Raw genomic sequence first — 20885 nt, 5'->3', positions numbered from 1 at the left:
TAATCTATTATGCAGTAGATGGAAATCCTATTACAGTTAGCGGCGTTTAGTGACTTGACAGCGCTTGCTGAGCGAATTGACTGCTCAATTCCATTCTTACCCTTTAGCACAACAAGTGCTTTCGTATCCTCCCCTGGATGCGGTGTCTATTCAGATGATTGCAGCGCCAGTAGTAACATTTCCTCACTCGTAATCATCTCCATAATTACTTATATTGATCATGGAAAAATCTATAGCGTCCAATTTTTGGTAACCTGCAAGAAAATTAATTATAAAACTCCGGTTTCTATACGTGCCAGTAATTGTAATATTAAGACACATGTAAGAGAATGACTCATGCAAAAACACTAAATAGCCGGTGAAGTCATATCGCTAAAGTAACATTGATAACTTTTAATTGCTTACTTATCAACGATATTTAAATATATGTTTATGTATGTGGAAATACATTTAAATGTTATAATAATTTGGCAATTGAACCTTAAAGTCTACTAACGGTTTGTCTTTTTTTACGAGTGGAATAAATTTCTCGATGACATTTAATATTTAATACAACGTATACGTCTAATTTATTAAAATTAGGTCGCTCAATTAATTTTATAATAATATAATGTTATATATGTATAATAATAATATTTAATTAATAAACGCATGGCATTTCTGAAAAATTCTTATTTATTTCTTCATCTTTCTATAAAAATATGCATTCATCAGAATTCGTTCATACGTATTGTGCACTGAATTTTAATTGTCTGCAAAAAAATATTTTTTAAACACAGAAAAGAGAATAAATTAAACAAGAAACTAACAATTTTTAATTTCATGTACGTCCTCGATGAGTTCAGCATCTTATTTGTAAAATATAAAAATTACTTAAGAGAATTAAAATTGATTACAAGAAAAGTGTTAAGCAAACGTAATAATTTTAATACTTTCTTAACAATTTATTAGTTATGTACGCCAAACTGATAAACGAATAAAATTCGAGCAATCAGTTGTTTTGATATTGTACAATATAATAAAAAAGCTCTTTAGGAGCTAACAAAATTTAATACAACCAGTTTCTCTGTGCGGTCAACGACCTCTATTTTGCGGTCCATTGTGCCACCATTGGTGCCGAGGTCTCTATTGCGCGACGATATCTATCCACCTTCTCACCGGTCCTAATTGTCGGAAATTGCCTCAACGCCATACCAATCAATCGTGTATTCTCCTACGTAAAGGAAATAGTTTGCTCAGGCACCGAAGTATCTCCCCTTTTAATTCTTACCTTTTCGATGCATATTCACGTGACATTCTACTCATTCCGCGATTCCTTTTAATCTTCGTTTTTAATCACGATGAAACGAACGCGAGACACTATTATAACAATGTCGGCGCATCGTCTTTTCTCGTTTTCATATTTCCTACCTTAGCATGTTGACGAAAACTAAGACAAGACTCATGCGTGTCTTCACGTATAGTTTGTCGCGTATATGAATGCATTGCCATACACTGGACGCAGTGTTTAAAGTGTAATCACTGGCTTCCAAATAGTACAACTACGTGCTTTTAATTTCCACATATTATAAAAAAGTGACGATGGAATAAGAGTTCTCAGCTAGATTTTAACTTAGAATTGCATGCACTATGATCCACCACAAGTGACATAAAATTATTTTATATAATTTTTATACAGTATTAAATTTATCATAGAAAGCGCTAATGTGTGTGATCGAGTGTGAGAATGCGTTATTAGAATAATAAATTAATCATGTACAAAAAATAAAACGAAATAATGTAAATTTGATTAATAATTCATTTTATTATAATTTTTTTTTATATCACACGGTAAAGTTATACTCGTATGTGATTAATTAATGCTTATATACTTAGTTAATCCACCACCTAGTAAATACATCTTCGGAGTCATACTCCAAAAAACGATTTAATTATATGTGTATAGATATGTGTACATATATATTTATAAAGATCATATTTTATAACCCAAAATTAACGCAACACTTTACTTTTGTTCTTGAAGAACTTTAATGACAGAAAAAATATATAGACAAAAAAAAATGTTTTCTTAATTAAATTTTAATTAAACTAGACCAGGAAATGTAGCAGGCAAGTTAATCATATTTTTACTGTTCTCTTTTTCGTAACTATATCTTTCAACATCTGTAAAATCATATATGTACTTGTAAACAATTATTTAACATTTCTTGTATTTTATATCGTAAATATAAGTTAATTATTTTTATGTGGATGCACCACTTGCTACATCTCGCTTAACAGGTGCTGCTTTAATTAAGGGTAAATTAGAATCAATTCCTGTTTTTGGTAATTCTCGCTTTGATACTGATCGAGTTGCATATGAAGTAGAATACATTTTACGAACTGGTGCTTCTCGCTTAACAGCTTCTGCTCGATTAATGTTTCCTTGGTCGGATTTCGCCATCGTTTCATAGCAATTGTATGATATCATCATTATTATCAACGAAAGTACAACCTAAAAATACGTGTTAAAAGAATACGTATGTATATATACATTAAAAAAAAAAAAAAACGTTTATGCTTATTTTTGCAAACGTTTGCCCGAAACAATTTTTGAAGTTTGTTTATGCTGTTTAAATTAATTTGTAATATATTTTTTAATAAAAAAAATTATTTTTAAGACCATATTTTTTTTCTAGTAAATTTTAGAAAGTGCTTCTTATATTCATTGTTTTAAATGTATGTTTTCTTAAGCAATAAATAATGAATATAACTTACGACATGTTTTAAGGAAGTCATTTTTGCCGTGCTGTTTTTCGTATGTATTTCTTGATCGTCTTTTAGTGTAAGGATTATAAGAAACCAACTAAAAAAATTGTGATTCATTAATTATAAATTCAAATTCTTTTTTAAATAATACAAGTATAAAGTATTTACCGAATGTTAAGAAAACTAATCGTTCGAAAATGCGACGAAAAAGATATATCAACTGCCGTGGATTATTTCGGTAAGAGTATATATACACTATCGTTATATTTTTATGTCTTATGCAAATAAGCCATATTGCAGATCTATATCTAAATGACATTTTTAATTGATGTTTAAATAATCTATAAATATTCCATTAGTTACGTAAATTACATAAGTAACTTGGTTTCAAGGGTATATTATATGCGCCTATTTACGACCAGACGTAAAAATTGACTCTCAAGAACAAGAAAATTTTTATTAAAACGTTTGTCTTGTCAAATAAAAATTAAGCGTGCAAAGACAAAGAGAGATGTTAATAAAGCTCATTCTCTTCATTGTCGATAATTTTAAGTAAGTATTCCTGTTTATTCTCCTCTCTAATTAACTTAATAATTAAAAATACCAGCTTTATTTAATATCCGTTTTAATATTATAGAAAATAACAGGCGTAATGTAACACTGTCGCTTTTCTCCCTTGTTATTGGAAGCTGCTTGTAAATGTATTTTATAATGGAAAGAAGTTCTTATGAGAAAATCGGTGAGATTGTAACTAGCAATCCGTGAAAAATCCGTGAAAGAGGATTGAAAAAGTCACTGTGGAAATACAGTTGCCGAAGTTACTCGTAAGCGCGTGCAAACTTTATTGTACTTCATCAACCGAGTGGTCGAAGGGGCGCTTGTTACGTCGGAAGTAGTCGTCGCCGCGTACTTGATGAGAAAAGTTTAATCTACTAGTATATAATGCGTTTTTGTGCCACTCGTGAAATATGAATCAAGTTCCATTGACTTGTTTTTGAATAACGCTGCCGTCATTTAATGTTTAAAATAAATACTTAACAAGTTGCCACAAACGTGCAGCTTTCGATCATTTGTGCAGCTGAATTCTCGCACGATGGCTTCGCTATTAATTTCAATTTTATATCCGATTGTTCAGAGTCAAATATTAAAATTTATGTTTTGTGCACGCAAATTAACGCATAACGAACAGTAGAACGTTTCTACGTTTTTTTTCTTTTTTTTTGTTTCTTTTTTTTTTTGTCGCGATTGTTCTCTCCCTGTTTTTAGAAAAGAGCTGCAGGGTAATGCTACGTAAAATCGCACGACGAACGCCAATCGTCGGGCTGTCCATGCGCCACACGTTCGAAACGAACAGAGTTATGCAAATTCGCCTGCACACACAATTCTATCCATTCTCATCGGCTCGGGACGGATGCACCGTTGATATTGTTCTCAAATCACTCGATGTCCTGACATGAGACAACAAGAATGAACGTGCAATGATAGCAGCCGATGATAATGCACCCGATACGATTATTCTCTTGAAATTATACGATCTGATTGGGGAAATAGATTGATCTATTACGCGTTTAGCAATACGTCTGAATTATTAGCATTAAGTACTTAGCATGAACGATACGTCATGCCACACGCACGAAATGGACACACGCGCGTAAATAATTTATAATTAATTTTTATACGCTTGATCTTTTAAAGGAAAAAAAAAAAAACAATTTTTATTACATTATTACTTTTAACAAAGAAATCGCGCGTGTCGCGACATCGGGAAATATTTCTTAAATAAACGAAATATAGAAGTAATCTCGAGAAAGGTTTAATATGGTAATAGCGCTATCGGGGGAGCTATTGCAATTAAAGATTCGATACCTGGCTCGATTTTGCTAAATAGAAATTCTCGGCATTCCGCAATTCTCTTCAACTATTAATTCAATCGCGTGGGGAGTGCGCTAACAATGAGACTTACTAAAATTGAAATTGCGCTAGACATATTTAATAAAGTGACTATTGTCACGTTGGCACGTAACGTTTCTATTCAGATGATTGCAGCGCTAGTAGTAACATTTCCTCACCGGTAATCATCATCTCAATAATTACTTATGTTAATCGTGGAAAAGTCTTTAGCGTCCAATTTTTGATGAACGGCAAAAAAATTAATAAAACTGCGGTTTCTAAATGTGCCAGTAATTGTAATATTACGACACAATTAAGAGAATGATTCATGCAAGAACGTTAAATATCCGATGAAGTCATATCGCTAAAGAGGCATTAATAACATTTAATTGCTTACTTATCTACGACTTTTAAATATATTTACGTTTGTGTAAATATGTATAATTGTTATAATAATTTTGTCAATTAAAATTGTAAGTATTCGTTTGTCCTTTTCCACGAGTGGAAAAAAATAATTCGATGGCAACATTTAATTCCTAACATGTCTAGTTTATTAAAATTAAGTCGCTCAATTAATAACATTCGATTGCACATCAATCAAAAGACAATTATTTATTTATTCATTTTTTTGTGTCAAGGAACAAGTATCGTACAAGTATTACTTAATTAACAGATGTCGAGGTTACATGTTACTTGAACTTAATTAGTTATATTTATTATTTTATTGCGCTTAATTAAACTTACTATCAGCAAGAGTATTAAGGACACTGTGCAAAAGTATTACATTTTATAGTATGCGTATTAATGGACGTGCAGTATAATGTTGTAGCTGCGATCTTTTAAAGTAGATCGCAAATTTAACCCTTCGCTATCCCTGTAATCACGCGGATGCGGCAGAACTTGCCGCGGAAGCGGCACTACCATCACCGACGCGGCCTCCGTAATTTCTAAAAAGACCCGGTGCATATACACGGCTAGGAGCGACTCCCACTACTGGACGGGCGGCAACGTTCGGCCATATATCTCCGTGCAAGAATTGGTGCAATACAGGATAGGTGGCTGGTACTTGTATGTGTTGACTCAAACCGTTGCGGAAATTATCAACGTACGTTTTAAAGCCGCTAACAGCGCTTGATGCCGCACTAGCAGCTGAATTTGCAAAATTATCAGACACCTGGCCAATATGAGGTATACCTACAGTGTTCACGAAACTGGGAATAGTTTGCTCGTGGAACAAGGTGGCTGGTACTATCCCTTGTATGACTGCTCCTTGTATTATCTGTAATATCATGCGAAATATTGCTAACTAATACAGTCTTAAATAATATAATTTATGTACCAATTTATCAGTAATTGTAATAATTTATATATAAAAAATATAAATGAATTTTCATGTTACAAATTAAATTAAAATTCTTTTTTTTTTCTTTTGGAATTATAAAATTTCTTTTATTAATCTAATTGGCGACAAATTAATCAATTTGTGTTGTATATCGTTAATAAATATGTTATATTTACGTACATTTGCAGAAAGCAGGATCGCGAAGATCGCAGAAATAAGATGACTTTGGGCCATGATGAGAAATTCAACTCAAAACGCCTTGGAAACTTTAAAATTGCAGTATCTCTTACGATGTACGTACAGAACTGTTGATTGTACGAAATTAATTTCTCTCCAAGATTGCCTTCTCTTTTTATATGCGCGAGCTGTTTTTTTTTTCTTTTTTTCTCGTGGACAAAATCCGCGTCGTAAAGATTTCTTAAACATTGATACGTCTTGACTGTTTGATCAATTTTCGAATATTTCGCACGATTATTATAATACGTGATACGATAACGTAAACAAAGACGGTCTCGGCCGGTCTTCAGGCGCGGTGAACTCACGTTTCGGCGCATTCTTCAAATATGTTTATGTAAACGAAATACAATCGGGTCTGCGTGTGTAAGAATCTTATTTCTTTGTCGCAATATAGATTTTTGCCAGTGCCACATACTTTCTATGCCGCGCGTATAATTTTACGGACATAGAAAAATATAATTGGGTCATTATAAAAAATTATAAGGAGTACATTATAACTGTTGGAAACGATAGACCGCGACAATTTGCACAGTTAGACAATTTTCACAGCGAGGTGCACGCGAATATGTGAGAATCATATATTCTGAAAACTGCATTATACGTTGCATTGCATAATATCAAACGCGAATTTCGAAATTCGTTCGCTCTCGACCTGCATTTGTATCAGTCATTGGGGATACTTCAGCATCGCGATCGCGATAATAACGCGAGGAATGAAGGCAGCTATGCGGAAAACATCGAATTTGCGAAATGCGCGCTCGACGTCCGAACGAAAATGATGTCAACACGAATAATTTCTGTTGGAATCATTAATTCAGCGTCACAGATTTTATCATCCATTTTTATTACTTCTCTCGACGGAATTGTTTACATTTATTCGCTTTTTACATTTAGTTACTAAAAAAAAAAAAACCTAATTAAACAAACCTAGTTCCGATTAAATTGTTACTTTTGCATGTTGATCAAATATTAATATTAATATCAATATGACGTATAGCTGACGTAATTTAAATTAGATAGGAACGCTTTTTATTGTTTGTTTGTTACATTACATCAATCGTGCTAATAATTTCATGTTACGAATATACATATGTGAATATATCAAATGAAAAATACAGAACGACTAATTGATGAATTATTCTAATAAATCAGAAGCACCGATAAATAACGAATATTCGTAATTTAATTTAAACAGATTTACTTTCCCATCAATATTTTGAAACGTTCAATAGACATATATATAAATATTTCAGATTGGTAAAACGTTCACGTGGATGTTACGTATTCGTGATTTTTGGTCTCGCTTACGGCGGGGAGGGAGGCACGTAAAGCTAACGAGCGATTCCGTGGTTACACATCGACGTATTCTTCTCGGCGCGCACACCCTCGCAGGTACAAACCGTACCGGGGATAACAACGAAATACAATTAACCTGACTATTTTCCGCGGGTACGGAGAAAAACAAGAGGGATATTTCCCGCTGGTAATCCTCATAATAGCGTAACGCAACGGACCTGATGCACTTTGTTCTAATGCACTCAGTATTGCAGCCGTCAACAATGTATAGAATAAAACGCTTGAAATTAATATCTCATTGCAGAACACTGCCGGAAATTTCAACGGAGAATAATAAAAATAATACAAGTTTATTTTGATTATTTTTATAATTCAAATAACGGTGTATAGTATTGAAAAAAATAAAAAATTATTATTAAAAATACACTTAAGTAATACCGCGACACGTACGTGTAATCACCGTATTATATTTGTATAATGAAATATTTGAGAGTTTCAGATTGATAATAAAATTTGAATTCAAGATAGGCAGCATGCGCGATTGCATGTTCTCTTAAACAAAACTTCCCGCGAGATAACGATGTATCGCAGTCACGAAGGTGGATCGCAGGCATTCGAGTCGTTCGTGAGTGCCGTGGCAACGACTGGCGTCTCTGATAACGTCTTCAACTGCATACCGATAAACCTGACAACTTGAACGCGTCCGACAAATGCTCGAATTCGAATTTATACGCTCATACTTTGTTAAAGGGGAATCTTTTCATGACAATGGTACGGAGAATCACGTCAATTCTGCGCGCCAATGTCAAAGAGTCTCAAAAATGAAAAAAAAAATGAAAAAAACAATTTTAATAGCATTATGTAATTAAAATTAAAAGAAATTGTAACCCACAAAATGATTTAATCTTTATTATTTACGGTAATTTTATGGCATTTTAATCGCTGATTAAATCTACACGCGATATCCGCGCGTTAATAACTATTTGTCATAATCATTCATTCGACTGGTCGTAAAGAAAGATACAAAGTTTTAGAGACACATTATAACGAATTCAGATAATTTCCAATTAATTATTCTCTTAACTTTATTATCACAATGCAAAATTATGTGTCTTAATTAGAGCTGAATATTCACTTTAAGACTTAATCTCAACGGTAATATTAACTTCCATATTAAATCAACCGCCCTCTAAGGAGCTTATATTCGTCAAGAGACTCTTTTAATGTTTGCTTTTCCGTTACGCCATTGCGAAAGATATAGGAAGAATCTAAGGAAGATCCTAATCTGACGGCAAAGGACAGCACCAGACGAAGATTAATGGTCCCATGATACTAGATCTTGCCAGGTTTCTTCATACAATTTGTACGAAACTTGCGATCATATTTTTCAACTATAAAAAAAAATCTCGAATGTTGAAATATTGTACAATGCTTGCAGTACTAAAAAGAACTCGGCAATTTCTTGCGCAATAACATTTTTTCGCAGTACGCTGAAAAATATTTGCGCGCAAAGCTTCCTACACTGCGTAAAAATTATACGTATGTCAAGTGTTGATATTCTATTTTCAATTGTTTTAAAAATTGTTACATATTTTATTATCGCGTGTGTGTCGAGCACGTTTTTTATTTTTACTTAAAATTGATTTTCTTTTTCCTTTTTCCTTTTTTTTTTTTCTTCCTACGTTGATACAGACGACGCGCACGAAGCATTCTAATGGTCATTCTTTGTCTGTCGAAAACTGAGACTAAATTGAAAAGAATGGTACCCATTTGAACATCAAAATGTCGATACTTACAGAGTTATTTCACACCGAGAATTTATCTTTGAAAAGAGATTTACTGCAGATTTACTTCAGAAGTAGAGGAGACAACAGAAGTTTAATTGCAGTTTAATTTCAGATAGATATGCGCGATAAAATTTTTATCTTAGACCTAATGCATAATTTAGGATAATTATGAAATTCCTACGAACTAATATATTCTAGCGCGTATGAGACTTCACGCGAATATAAAACTTTGTAAAAGACCCGAGAATTAAACGATATTAAAAAGATAAATTCTTTAAAGACAATATAAGTTTAATATACAAGCACGATTTTCCTTCTTCCTTTTTTTTTTCTTTCTTATAGAATAAACTTATTTTACTACATGGACATTTACCATAATTTTACTCGTCTTATGTTCGCGATTCACACGCACGCACACATTTTATTCTCTTCTTATCGATCTCAAGAGGTCAACCATTGGTTTTCCATCTATTCTCGTTACGATCGCGTCCGTTTTCTATCCCTGTAATCTGCTTCTCGCATACATATCGCGTCGCCCGAGGCCATTATCAAACAGTTATCAATTTTAAATTTGATCTTTGTGACGCGCAACGTCGCCTCTCAGACGATTTATGGCCCGCTGAGAAAAAACTGTGACATTTACGCGAGGCTGTGCAGAATTTGTTTTACAACAAAGTAATTTTTATCGTAAAATAAATGCAAATGATAGTTAATCGCATAATAATTGATTGAACAAGAGATAAAATGAGGTATTTGGTCCCGCGTCATCGCGGCAAATTGTACAATTTTAAGCAAATATTTTATAAATATTGGAAAGAAATTGACAAAACGTTACGTTTTGTTGCATAACATTGTATCATTGCTCATTTCGTCACAGTGCTAGCCGTTATTGCAGTCCAATAATTAAACGCATTTATCTCTTGACTCAACAAATGGAACGCATCGTATTGTATTTACTTTTATTATTGTCGTCGTTAATTATCTAGATAAAATTACTATTTTACTAGTCGCTTACCATTTTGCGGTCATTTCGGAGTTATCTATATAATTGCCTTTTGCAGCTGTACGCAATTTAAGTAAATTTAATATTAAAAGTGAAACAATATCAAATTTATAGTCTCTGTTAAATTAATAATTAGAAATAAAATTAAAACATCCCGATCAATGAAATGAGTTGATCAAATAATAAAGAAGATAAAGTGATGCCTATATGTTCTGAAATGTGCACATATGTATACAATTGCACTATTATATTTCACGATGATAAATCTATAGAGACTGGATGCCGTCCAAAAGTCTTCTTACGTAAAAGCTCGGTGGGATCGCGCGACATTCCGCAAGACGTCTCAGTTCGACATTTCTCGCAGTTTTTCCCATCGTGGAATCGACGTCACACTTATTCTTTTCGTTCTCTTTCTGTGCGGAAATCGCTTTAAAAATTAAATCGTGGATTTCATTTTTTACTCCGTTTTTAAAGAACTTAAATGTAAGATTTATCTTAATATCTTTTTTTTGTGTGTTTTTTTTTTAAATATAATCTACCCGTATATATAATATAATATATTAAATTTTTAATTATACGAAACTTTAATTTATACTTACAAGTATTTATATAATATATTTCTGTATATTTCTTTATAAACTATAGCTGTGCATTACATCAATAGCAAGTCTCTGAATAGAAAAGTTCAACAAAGCTCGGAGTCCGTACATCTGCAAATGCGGAAGTTCTGCGGACCTTAGAAATCCCGTGCATTAAGCGCAGGAAAAGTAGAAAATTTTAGTTGTGGAGGATTGAGTGAACTACGGGCATATATCAAAACTGTCATTTGTACAGATCGTTATCTTAATTTCGTACGGTGGTGCATTGACCATTTTCCACAATTTTTCCCGCATACTTATCTACCTTGAATGGTTCACGATGTGAAATTCGCGCGATGCCTACGCGAGGTAATATAAGAAACGGAGAGACGACCGTCATACGTGATGATAATAAATTCTTCTCTAGTGCGTCTGGCGGGTCACGAACGTTTTTCACTGTCGATGCGTTTGACCGCATTCAAAGTTCTCCGTAACGTCGAGAGAGGAGTGCGATTCTCCGTCTCGCGCTGTCGATGCGAGTGCACCAGCGAATTATTTCTCGGGGATAAGGACGAGTTTTCTGCTCTCGGGGCTCGATGCCATTAGTAATGGTTTTAATTTGTGCGGCTAAAACTTCACCCTCCGCTGGCCTCCGATCGGCGCGAAATCGATGACGAACGAGTTAGGAACGACCGCCTTGTCGCTCGGAAATGGATTCTCCAGGGAAAATAGCACGTATCGGATCGGATTCGCTCTCGCGAAAGTTGCGCGGAAATCAAAGAGACTTTTCGTGCCGTTACCGCGCGATCTGATTCGTTTGCGCGTGGTTAATTAACCGATACACGCACATTGTGCGTATTTTATTTTAGCCGCTGATTATGAGTAACGGGTTCGCATTCGTTAAAGTGAAAACAATTACTCGTATATTTAAGAGAGAACGCTTTTTAATTGATACTTGAAGCCAATTAACTGCCAAATAAATAGTCAGTAACATCAGTTCAGTAACATTAATTCATTTAAGAAGACTAATGCTTTATCTCTCGGGAAGCAATCTCTTTCCCGTAAAAAGTACATTGTATCGTCTTGTGAAAAAAATGATTTGGAAAAAATATTTTTCCGCGAGAGATTGTAAACCCTTTTGATAAGACTGAATGCGAGTCATGTGAAAAATAAAAAAAAAAACAATTTTTTATATATAATATTAGCAACATTGAGTATACTGCCATCCTCCGGATGCGTAAGCAACTATTGCGCCGTGTTCGGCTTGCTTCAACCAAACCACTTGGAAACTCGATTCCAATCCATCACAAGGGTTCGTGTCCCAGCTAAACTCACGTGTTCCGTCATAAAATTATTTTTAAATCCGTTTAAAAATGTAAACGTTTGGACTTTCTTGCATCGTTTAAATTAGTGACAATCTCGACGTACGACTCTTGCGATTCGTATTTATTTAATGATCTCGGACGGCAGTGTAAAAATTAAGGCTTTATCTTGTTGAATCTAATTGATCGAGCAAAATTAAATGTAACTTTTGTATTGCATTTATGAATTCTTAATCTGAGCAACTTTTGTTTAATTTTTTTTTTGTTTTTTTTTGGTAGAGAGCATCTTATCGCTAAATGCTGCGCGTTGCATTTACAAAAGTTGTTATCGTTAATGTTTCAACTTGCCAAAATCGCCATTTATATATAAAAGAAATAGAGTGCACGTCTGGGAACATGAAATTTATAATGAAAAGAAGTTTATGAAGCGATGCGGGGCAACGATCCCTGTTCGTCGCCAGCAAAATTGCCATAAAAGTCTTTTAAGTTTACGGCGCGTGTAGCCGTGCATGAGAAGCATGAAAAAGCTACTAAAACAGGCAGTAGCTGGTAGAACTTAATATGACGACCTCCAACCCTTTGCTCTTCCCTACGATGCAACTTCGCGTTTTCTAACTTTTCTTTTTTTGCCTAGGGAACGCATCAAAATAAGATTTTTCGTTCGCGTTTCACTGCAATACGGAAATCTCTCGAGTCAATGAAACTTCAACGTTACATTAAAAATTACCTAAATCAATATTTAAAAATTGTTATATCAATTTAAAAATCCATGTTTTACTTCGCTGTGCATATTTATTTTTTTGCTTTTGTTTAAAAAATCCTCATATTTTAATTTAAAAAAATAAAATAAAATAAAGCGACAAGTCTGAATACGATATAAAATGTAACGTGCAGTATAAATGCTGAAATATTGTGGTACCGTATCGATCCCGCTGCTCCGATGTGCTCTCTCTCCGGCAATGCGTTCGGAGCTTCGTACTCTGAAGCGGAGCGGCACTTTGAACTCCTAGCTTTAAAACGACGGCGAGGCGCGCTAATCGTTCCCACATGGTGTTTTCGGGCGAGCACGTGGATTTACGCGAGCGTGATTGGCCGGCAAGCACGTGGTCATTCGGTGAGAATCGGGGGCTCGGATGGGTTCGGGTGGCGTCGCGGGTGGAGGTCTGAACGACAGAGCGGCAGTCGCGCGCCGGCTTCTGTCACGATAGGATGTGCTATGTTTACGTTTCCGCGATGATAACGGTTCGCATATTACGCACGAGGGTTACGTTAACACGCGCCGCGAGGATCACGGACGTTCCAACACGCCGGTGTCGCTAAAAAAACGAAAAAAAACTATTCTCGAATGTCCCCGCGTCCCTCGGGACACACATCCCGTCGATAATCGCAAGGGCTCCACGAGGTTTTCTCACCGCCTGAAGCATGCGACAGCTGCGATGAAAAACCCAGTAAGATAACGCAATTTTAATTGACCGCTTTTGAAAACTTTACGAGATAAGGAACTGGTATTCATAGTCCGTTTTTGTATTTAAGACTTGAGTGCTGTTTTATTTAGTTTTCGTTTATTCACGGAGCCGTCTTAAAATATTACTTAAGACAATTTTAAAATAAGGACGGACGGACTGTGAATACCGGAGCGGAAAGTAGAGATAAGAGAAACACGAATCGTGACTCAATCCAACCTGTGCTTTCCAACATAAATGCAGATCGAGGCGACTATATGTTTTGCAAAAATCAATATTTTCTTTGCAGCTTGCTAGCGAAATATATACTCGATTGAATATTCTGAATAAATTAAATTTAAAAAATTTGCCGCGAGAAATTAAATATTAAATTACTTGTAAATAAATTGATACTTTTATCATGTTTTTGGATAGAATTTTTTAAATTTCTTGTCAATTTTAATTAAAACCTTGCGCGTATATTTTAATATTAAAAAACTATATATATATATTTTTTTTTATCTTAAAACAAAAAGAGCTTGTATTTCTCGTCTATTAATATCGAAATATTTTCAAGTTACGACACTAACGCTTATATGAATATATTCTTTGTTATCTTTTTAATCTCCTGTGACATCCTCGGTAACGTAATTGGCGAACACAATATATATAACTCGTATATTCCAATTTGGTAAGCGAGTTCCGTGTCACGACGCGGTGTTTCGGTTCGTTGGCAAAATCGATAACTACCTCTCGAACCGAAACCAATTGTTCTAGCAGTTTGGAGTTCTAGCAGTTCACTACTTGCCACGTGACTCGTCAACCGAGAGCAAGTTTCCTAATAACTTTTTTCTTTTTTTTTTTTTTTATTCGTACAACTTGTAACTAGTATTCAAAAAGCTGTTAATGCACCAGGCTACTTCATTTTATTACGCGACTTTGCTGAAATATCTCAATTAATCAACGATTACATCGAGTAAAATGTAAACATTGTAACCTAACGATGTTATATATAAATTGGATATTGATTATAATGGATAAACAAACGCGCAGCGACATACCAGAAATTCATTTGAAAGTTATATTTGCTTATATTGTTTATATAGTTTATAATAGGATGCTGTGTTAATATGTGCGATGATATTATAGTTAATCTAACTCTTATGATTTCAATAATATTGATCGTGCATTTTGCAAATTGCAATTAACGTAATAGGAACTAACGGTGTTTTATATTCAGTATGATTACTTTCTCGTATAAATCAAAAGAATAAATTGGAAAATTGCGGGCACTCGACAGGTGCAAATCGAAGCGTACTAACGTACAAAAGTCGTACATGATTCATATTCGCATTCATTGAGAATTTATAATACTGCATTTTCGATACCTTTTAATTATAACTTAATGCAATTTCACTTTATTTCACTAGCAACCTTTAATAAGTATATTAAAAATTTATTTTAATGTCGCAATAAAATGATAATGAACGAGCGGAAGCGAAATAGCCTTTTCTTTTTTTTTGGCAATGTTAATTTTTTTACGTTGCAACATTGTTTATTATAAGTTATTATTCGCCTATTTATTATAATGCCGTTATGCAAGTAAACGTTAAAATAAAACTGTGAATATTACATGACGCGCATTACATTTACGTTGTAATTACCGCAGCGGTGTATATTAATTGTTTGCTGTTGGAGAACAATCGTAATTACCTCAAGGCGAGGTACTTAATTAATACGTTTGCAAAGTCAATTGAATTTGCGAATCTTAATGAAGTAGGACTTAATTAATGTGGGAAATAATCAGATTTAATGTTGAAGGAAAATCGAGCTCGGTCCGTTCACGTAATCAAATAGATACCATAACATTCATTAACATTAGACATTAACAACAGATTAAAATTTTAGTTAATTTTACTGGCTTATTTTAATTTAATTTATTAAAAATAAAATTTGTTTCCTTCGCAACAGCTTGCGTTTATTTGGAAAAAAAATCGAAGGCGCTAAATATTATATTCGAACTTTGGAAAAAAAAAGCGGCGTGCATACACGCGATAAATATCGATCGTTCTTAACTCCATTCCGATAAACGGCTATTTTTTTTTTTAACATTCGTACAAGCGAGTGGATTAAAGTGGAGTGCGCTTTTACACCAGCCTCCCTCGTCTTCACGTTGATAATAGCATGGATGATTAAATTTTACTGCGCGCCGCCGCGAAATGATCATACGGAGTTACGATATCGATGTTCGGAACATTAAGCGTCGGGAAATCGAAGGAAAGGACGCAACGAAAATGGGAGAAATCGAGAAACGGGAGAGAGGCACAAAGGGCGCGAGTTTATTCGAGTTTCTGTCGTATCACAGACGAGATTGCGTTGCTTTAAAATCCGAGGAGTCACGCGCGGCTTTCGCGCACTATGTTTTCGAGTAGAACGAACCGTTTCTCGCAGTTTTCATGTCAAAGGATTTTTTATTATTTTTTAATTTTTTAATACTTTGTTTTTCCTTGTCTAACATTAATATAATTTAAGAAAGAGAATTTAATATAATTGAAAAAGCGACGTTAATAATTAGTTAAATTGCGTCAGCGTACTGTACAGTCAGCTATCCAGAAAAATCCTCTGTAAAACTCACCCGCATGTGCACGAAATCCCGCTCTGCTGACAAAGTACGCGAAATACTTCTAATAGAGGGTTCTCCAACGAGCCTCGGCAGTGTTCGTTTATTGCTTGATGAGATCGAAAATCGATTGATTTAAATTCACCGTAAAGTGGCACGAGGAAACGACTAGAGGAGTATAAAAAAAAAAAAAAAAAAAGAAGAAGAAGAAGAAGGAGAAGAAGAGAGAAGTCCGACGCCTCTTAGCAATCGGTTTCTTCGTTTTATCGTATAATCCACATATCGAGGGCGAAGAAAATGATCCTGTTAACGAGAATTCTGAAAAATTCCGCCGAGCCCGAGTCGCTTCCCTTCTATTTCCCTGCCGGGGGAGGCGCGACGCGATATCGCGAAGATGTTTTAGGACGACCGTAAATCACTGAAAGTGGCGGACGTCCAGACGTAGGGAGAGAAAGGAAGAGCAAAAAGAAATATATATTTAAAGCACTGGCCATCCCAGGCATCCTCTTTCTCCGACGACTACGTTATTCCACCTCTCGCTAACCCTTCGCTCCTCTCGTCGCCTTCATTTTCGTCCCTTTTGCGGCGCACGCTCGCACGCCGGTTTTTTTTTTATTCGACGCCATTAAGGCGTTTCTATGGCCGCGGCGAATTATTGTCGAATAAAGCGGGCGCGATTAAGGCAACCTGGATGCGACGTAGAACGAATCTTTCTAAATTCCCGACAGATTTCGGCTTAACAGCCCTCTTATTCTCCACGTCAAAGGGGAGATCTTAGTCAGATGGCGCGAAACCGACAGAGAGAACTGGATATATTTTCACTCCAGCTGTTCGCGGTCTTTCACCTTCCTCCTACGATGTGCTAATTGCGAGATTACGAATAGTATGTCGCGAATCCTAGCGAGGAAAGTGAAGTAGTTTCAACCTCCCCCTTCCCTCCCGACGTTCTAATCACGATAACGTTAATCTCTTTCAACTCGTTACGTTTACTTTTTTTTTTTTTTTTTTTTTACGCGCGTACTTTGTAAAAGAAATTCTTTTACGGCTTTATTCTCTTTGGCTCGTATAAAATCCCGGCATCTTAATAGCAAAAGATATCGATAGAAATGTCGCATAAAATTAAAAAAAGAAAAATTTGGTAATTAAATATAATAAATTTTAATTAAATCTCGAAAGTTATGTTAAGGTAAATGTTTCGAATGTTTTTTTTTTCTTCTGCGAGGGTATGCAACGATAATGAAACGATCGCGATTACTCGAGACTCCGCGCCGGAAAACGAAAGTAAGAAGCGGGGTCTTTCTGATAATAGAACCGAGTCAAGGAATTACTGCACGACTGTATCCGCGACGGAAGACTATCCGCGTAAAAGTCGCCAGACAGTCTACGGAATTTCTCGCAGACGAATGCGCGACATTCGCGAATTGAAAATCGTGCCACTGTTTCTTTTAAAACTGCCCCCGATGACAAAGTCGTCGTCTACGGAAGAAGCCGCGCGGGCGAGAAGTTTCGCAAACTATTTCTCTCTCGTTTCGCAAAGAAATCGTGACATTGAATTAAAATCAAATAATACCGGTGGGTTTCTGCCAACTTACCGTACCCATCGGTGACAAAACACCACGGTTATTTCGTAATTTTATCGATTTACGAGGCAGCATTCGGCGAGCAAGAAACACGCCAAGTAAGAACAGAATGCAAAGTTTGCCTAGTAAATTACTTGGTTTCTCGTTTGCTCGTGAACCATAGAAGATGCATGCGAAGATAGAAAGATAGTTCATTTAATTAACCTAAATCGAGGAGCCGTTACAACGAGCTTAAAGTCGCGAGATTAATCAATGACGTGTTTTTTTCTTTTTTTTTTTCAATATATTACACAAAATAATGGTACGTGAAATTACATGCATGTTAGTTTAATTTCATGAAATCCTTTATGGTCCAACAACGTATTAAAAATATCAGCGGTATGTTTGCTGCCTTTTTTTTTTTTTTTTTTTGTAACGCGTTGATTTAATTAAGTACAAAATATTAAGAATGCATGTTGTAAACATATATATGTAAATGAATACGATATATGCAATATGAAGTAAATGCATTACGCAGATATGTTTTCATAAGCCTGTACGTACATTTCCGTGAAAAATCTTTTCAAAATTTTCTGAATGATATTCGTATTTCATATTATGTCCATTATCCTATATGAATCCTACATACTGTTTTACAATTCACTTTATACATATTAAATATACAGTTATTATATTTGTAAATTATTTTATAAAATGTTACGAATCTAATTTATGTATAGAAAAAAAAAATTTAGAATATGTTCGATAATATTAAATAAAATATTATTTAAATACATTTCACGCGACGAATATCAGCAATGTATTATTTAAAATACGCCGGGCAAAGTCTTCTCGTAAAAATTCGTAAAAACTTGTCTGCAATCACCATGATCTGATTTATTGTGGAAATCCTGCGAAATAACGCAAAGCGACCAAGTATATTTTCTCACTAGCCCTTTCTGTCCAAAATGTTTGGCCGCACATGTGACGTTTGCTAGAAACGTGAAGTTACACGAGTAGACATCTGCCCTCCAACCCTTTGGCCGAGCGCCACTAAAATTTCGGCGGGACATAAAATCGTATGAACGACGGGCAAGTTTTCCACGCTGGCCGCCGGAATTCACGAGCGAATACTCGCGTACCGTGCAGGCCGCGTGTAAATTTTGCGGCGGGAATCATTTGTCGACATAAAATATTGCGCTGAAATGCGCCGTCGAAGCTTCAAAAGGGATACGATAATCGTTGAATCGAATTTTAAACGTTTATAGAAAACGGTAAATTTTTGCCCGCTCATAAAACGCATAGAGACTCACCCTCTTCAGTACACGAGAATATGCATTTCGCGTTCCGCGGTAGAATACGACCGGCCCTTATTATAAATTTTACGCGCGATGAAAGACAAACGTAGCTGATACGCTCTATGTCTAGGCAGTTTAATTCAATTGCGACCTTTTAATTAATATACCAGAGGAGAATAAAAAATTTATTTTCTCCTCAAATAGAAACCGGTGAGCGTGGTACAGAGCTTTTTACTATTTGTACGCACGTTTCGTTCGTCGTCAAAGGCCTCCTGGTACAGATCACGGATAAAATTAAGTGGGATTAAAAAATGATTTAATTTATTTAATCAACACACTTATAAGTTTTTAGTTGCAACGTTGATCTCGTCTGCGGCGCAGTATTTTATGTAAACCGTTGTTTTAATAAATTTTAATAAATACGTTAATATTTTATGTTTAGGCAAATGTGTGCGTTGGAACGTCAGGTCCGGTTCGCCGCATAATTTGTACGGTAGTGTTAGTGTGAGGGGCCACCGAGAGGCCGCGGCCGGAGGGCTTCCGAGATGAGCTATGAATCTGGGCTGCCTGGTAGCCTCTATCTTTGTACTTCAGCTGCCATCAATACTCGACGCTCTACCTTCGGTCGTCAAAATTGGTGAGTTCGCAAACAATTCGCTTTGCACGTTAATTTCGTCTTAAATTGTTTCTCGCATGATAATTTACCTCTGACGAACGCGGTAACAAAATCCCGCAAATATCCCCGGAAACCATGTTTTTTTTCCCCATTAATTATTTCCCAATTAAAAAAATATATATCAAAAATGTGTTATATCTCGTCCGACATAAATATGTTTGTAAATCCATCACACGCTAATTGTATTTTGAACGTTGTAAAATAAAACAATGTTTTTTCACCGTAATATTAAAAAAAATTTGGTCGTTGAGTGATTAATACTAGCCGCGTGATATACTAGAAAAAATATGCGATAAAAATTAAATTTTAAATTTATCATTGAAAAAACTGAATTTAATTTTTAATTATTCCGTACACATACATATATAATTTTTTTTGGTAATCATGGGAGAGAAAAAGAAAAAAGAAACGAAGTTTACGTATCTAGATTGCATGTCGATTTTCAGTCGAAAATTATTCGTTCGCTATTTGCACAGAACTAGCATTATCAAAGTCGTAAATATATTTTCTTAGTTTTTTTATTATTTTTTTTTTTTTAACAATTGAATCAGTTTATATCAAGCGAGGAAAAGTTTGTCAAGCGTGAGTCGAACGCGCTGGCTGATATCTTTTCCTGACACTTTTCGAAGCTTGTCCTTTTCCCCTTACAAGTTGCTTTCCCGAAAACTTTGGCTTATCCAAGGCCGTTTTCTCGAATCAAACTTTTCTAAAAGTTGTCCCTAGACTACGTTTGCCGCCGACATCTCCGGTAATAATTATTGCACACGAGGCACGGGTAGAATTTTTTTTTTCTTTTTCCGGATATCTTACAGTGTTATCGCGTTTAGAGATAATTTACGAAATTCAATCACGTAGGGTAATATCAGAGGTAGTAAGTGGTATCCACCACTGGCGGCTTTCTTGTAACCATAGCGTTATAATAGATACGTCAGCTATTTAGCACATCAGATTACAGGCTTATAATACTGGAGCATCCGTTATCATATTACTAATGAGAGTCCATTGACTTACTTGATAGAAGTTTCTTAAGCCACTCGTATTTGCCTTGCAACATCTTCATTCAATATTTTTTACTAAATGCAAGATA

General features: G+C 35.1%; 1 protein-coding gene and 2 long non-coding RNA genes across 3 annotated transcripts in view; 1 reads left to right on the top strand and 2 right to left on the bottom strand.

The window, feature by feature from the left end:
• Positions 1-20885, bottom strand: part of LOC139107874 (uncharacterized) — a 49868-nt gene that overhangs the window by 356 nt on the left and 28627 nt on the right. The window contains exon 3 of the long non-coding RNA XR_011546575.1: positions 101-254. This is a non-coding gene — a long non-coding RNA (uncharacterized lncRNA). The remainder of the gene's footprint in view (positions 1-100; positions 255-20885) is intronic.
• On the bottom strand, positions 1699-5519 carry LOC139107876 (uncharacterized). Its single transcript, XR_011546577.1, has 3 exons — positions 2917-5519; positions 2758-2845; positions 1699-2494 (listed from the first exon to the last, which is right to left on the bottom strand). It is a non-coding gene; the product is annotated as an uncharacterized lncRNA (long non-coding RNA).
• The window catches only part of LOC139107873 (glutamate receptor ionotropic, kainate 2), a 99292-nt gene continuing 96046 nt past the window's right edge, over positions 17640-20885 (top strand). The window contains exon 1 of the mRNA XM_070665746.1: positions 17640-19759. Within this exon, the coding sequence (XP_070521847.1) occupies positions 19675-19759 (85 nt within the window). The 5' untranslated portion in view covers positions 17640-19674. The remainder of the gene's footprint in view (positions 19760-20885) is intronic.

The sequence above is a fragment of the Cardiocondyla obscurior genome, linkage group LG14, assembly GCF_019399895.1.
Source record: "Cardiocondyla obscurior isolate alpha-2009 linkage group LG14, Cobs3.1, whole genome shotgun sequence".
Classification (NCBI taxonomy): Eukaryota; Metazoa; Arthropoda; class Insecta; order Hymenoptera; family Formicidae; genus Cardiocondyla; species Cardiocondyla obscurior.
The sequence above is the reverse complement of the archived record's forward strand: the minus strand, read 5'-3'. Positions and strand labels throughout refer to the sequence as shown.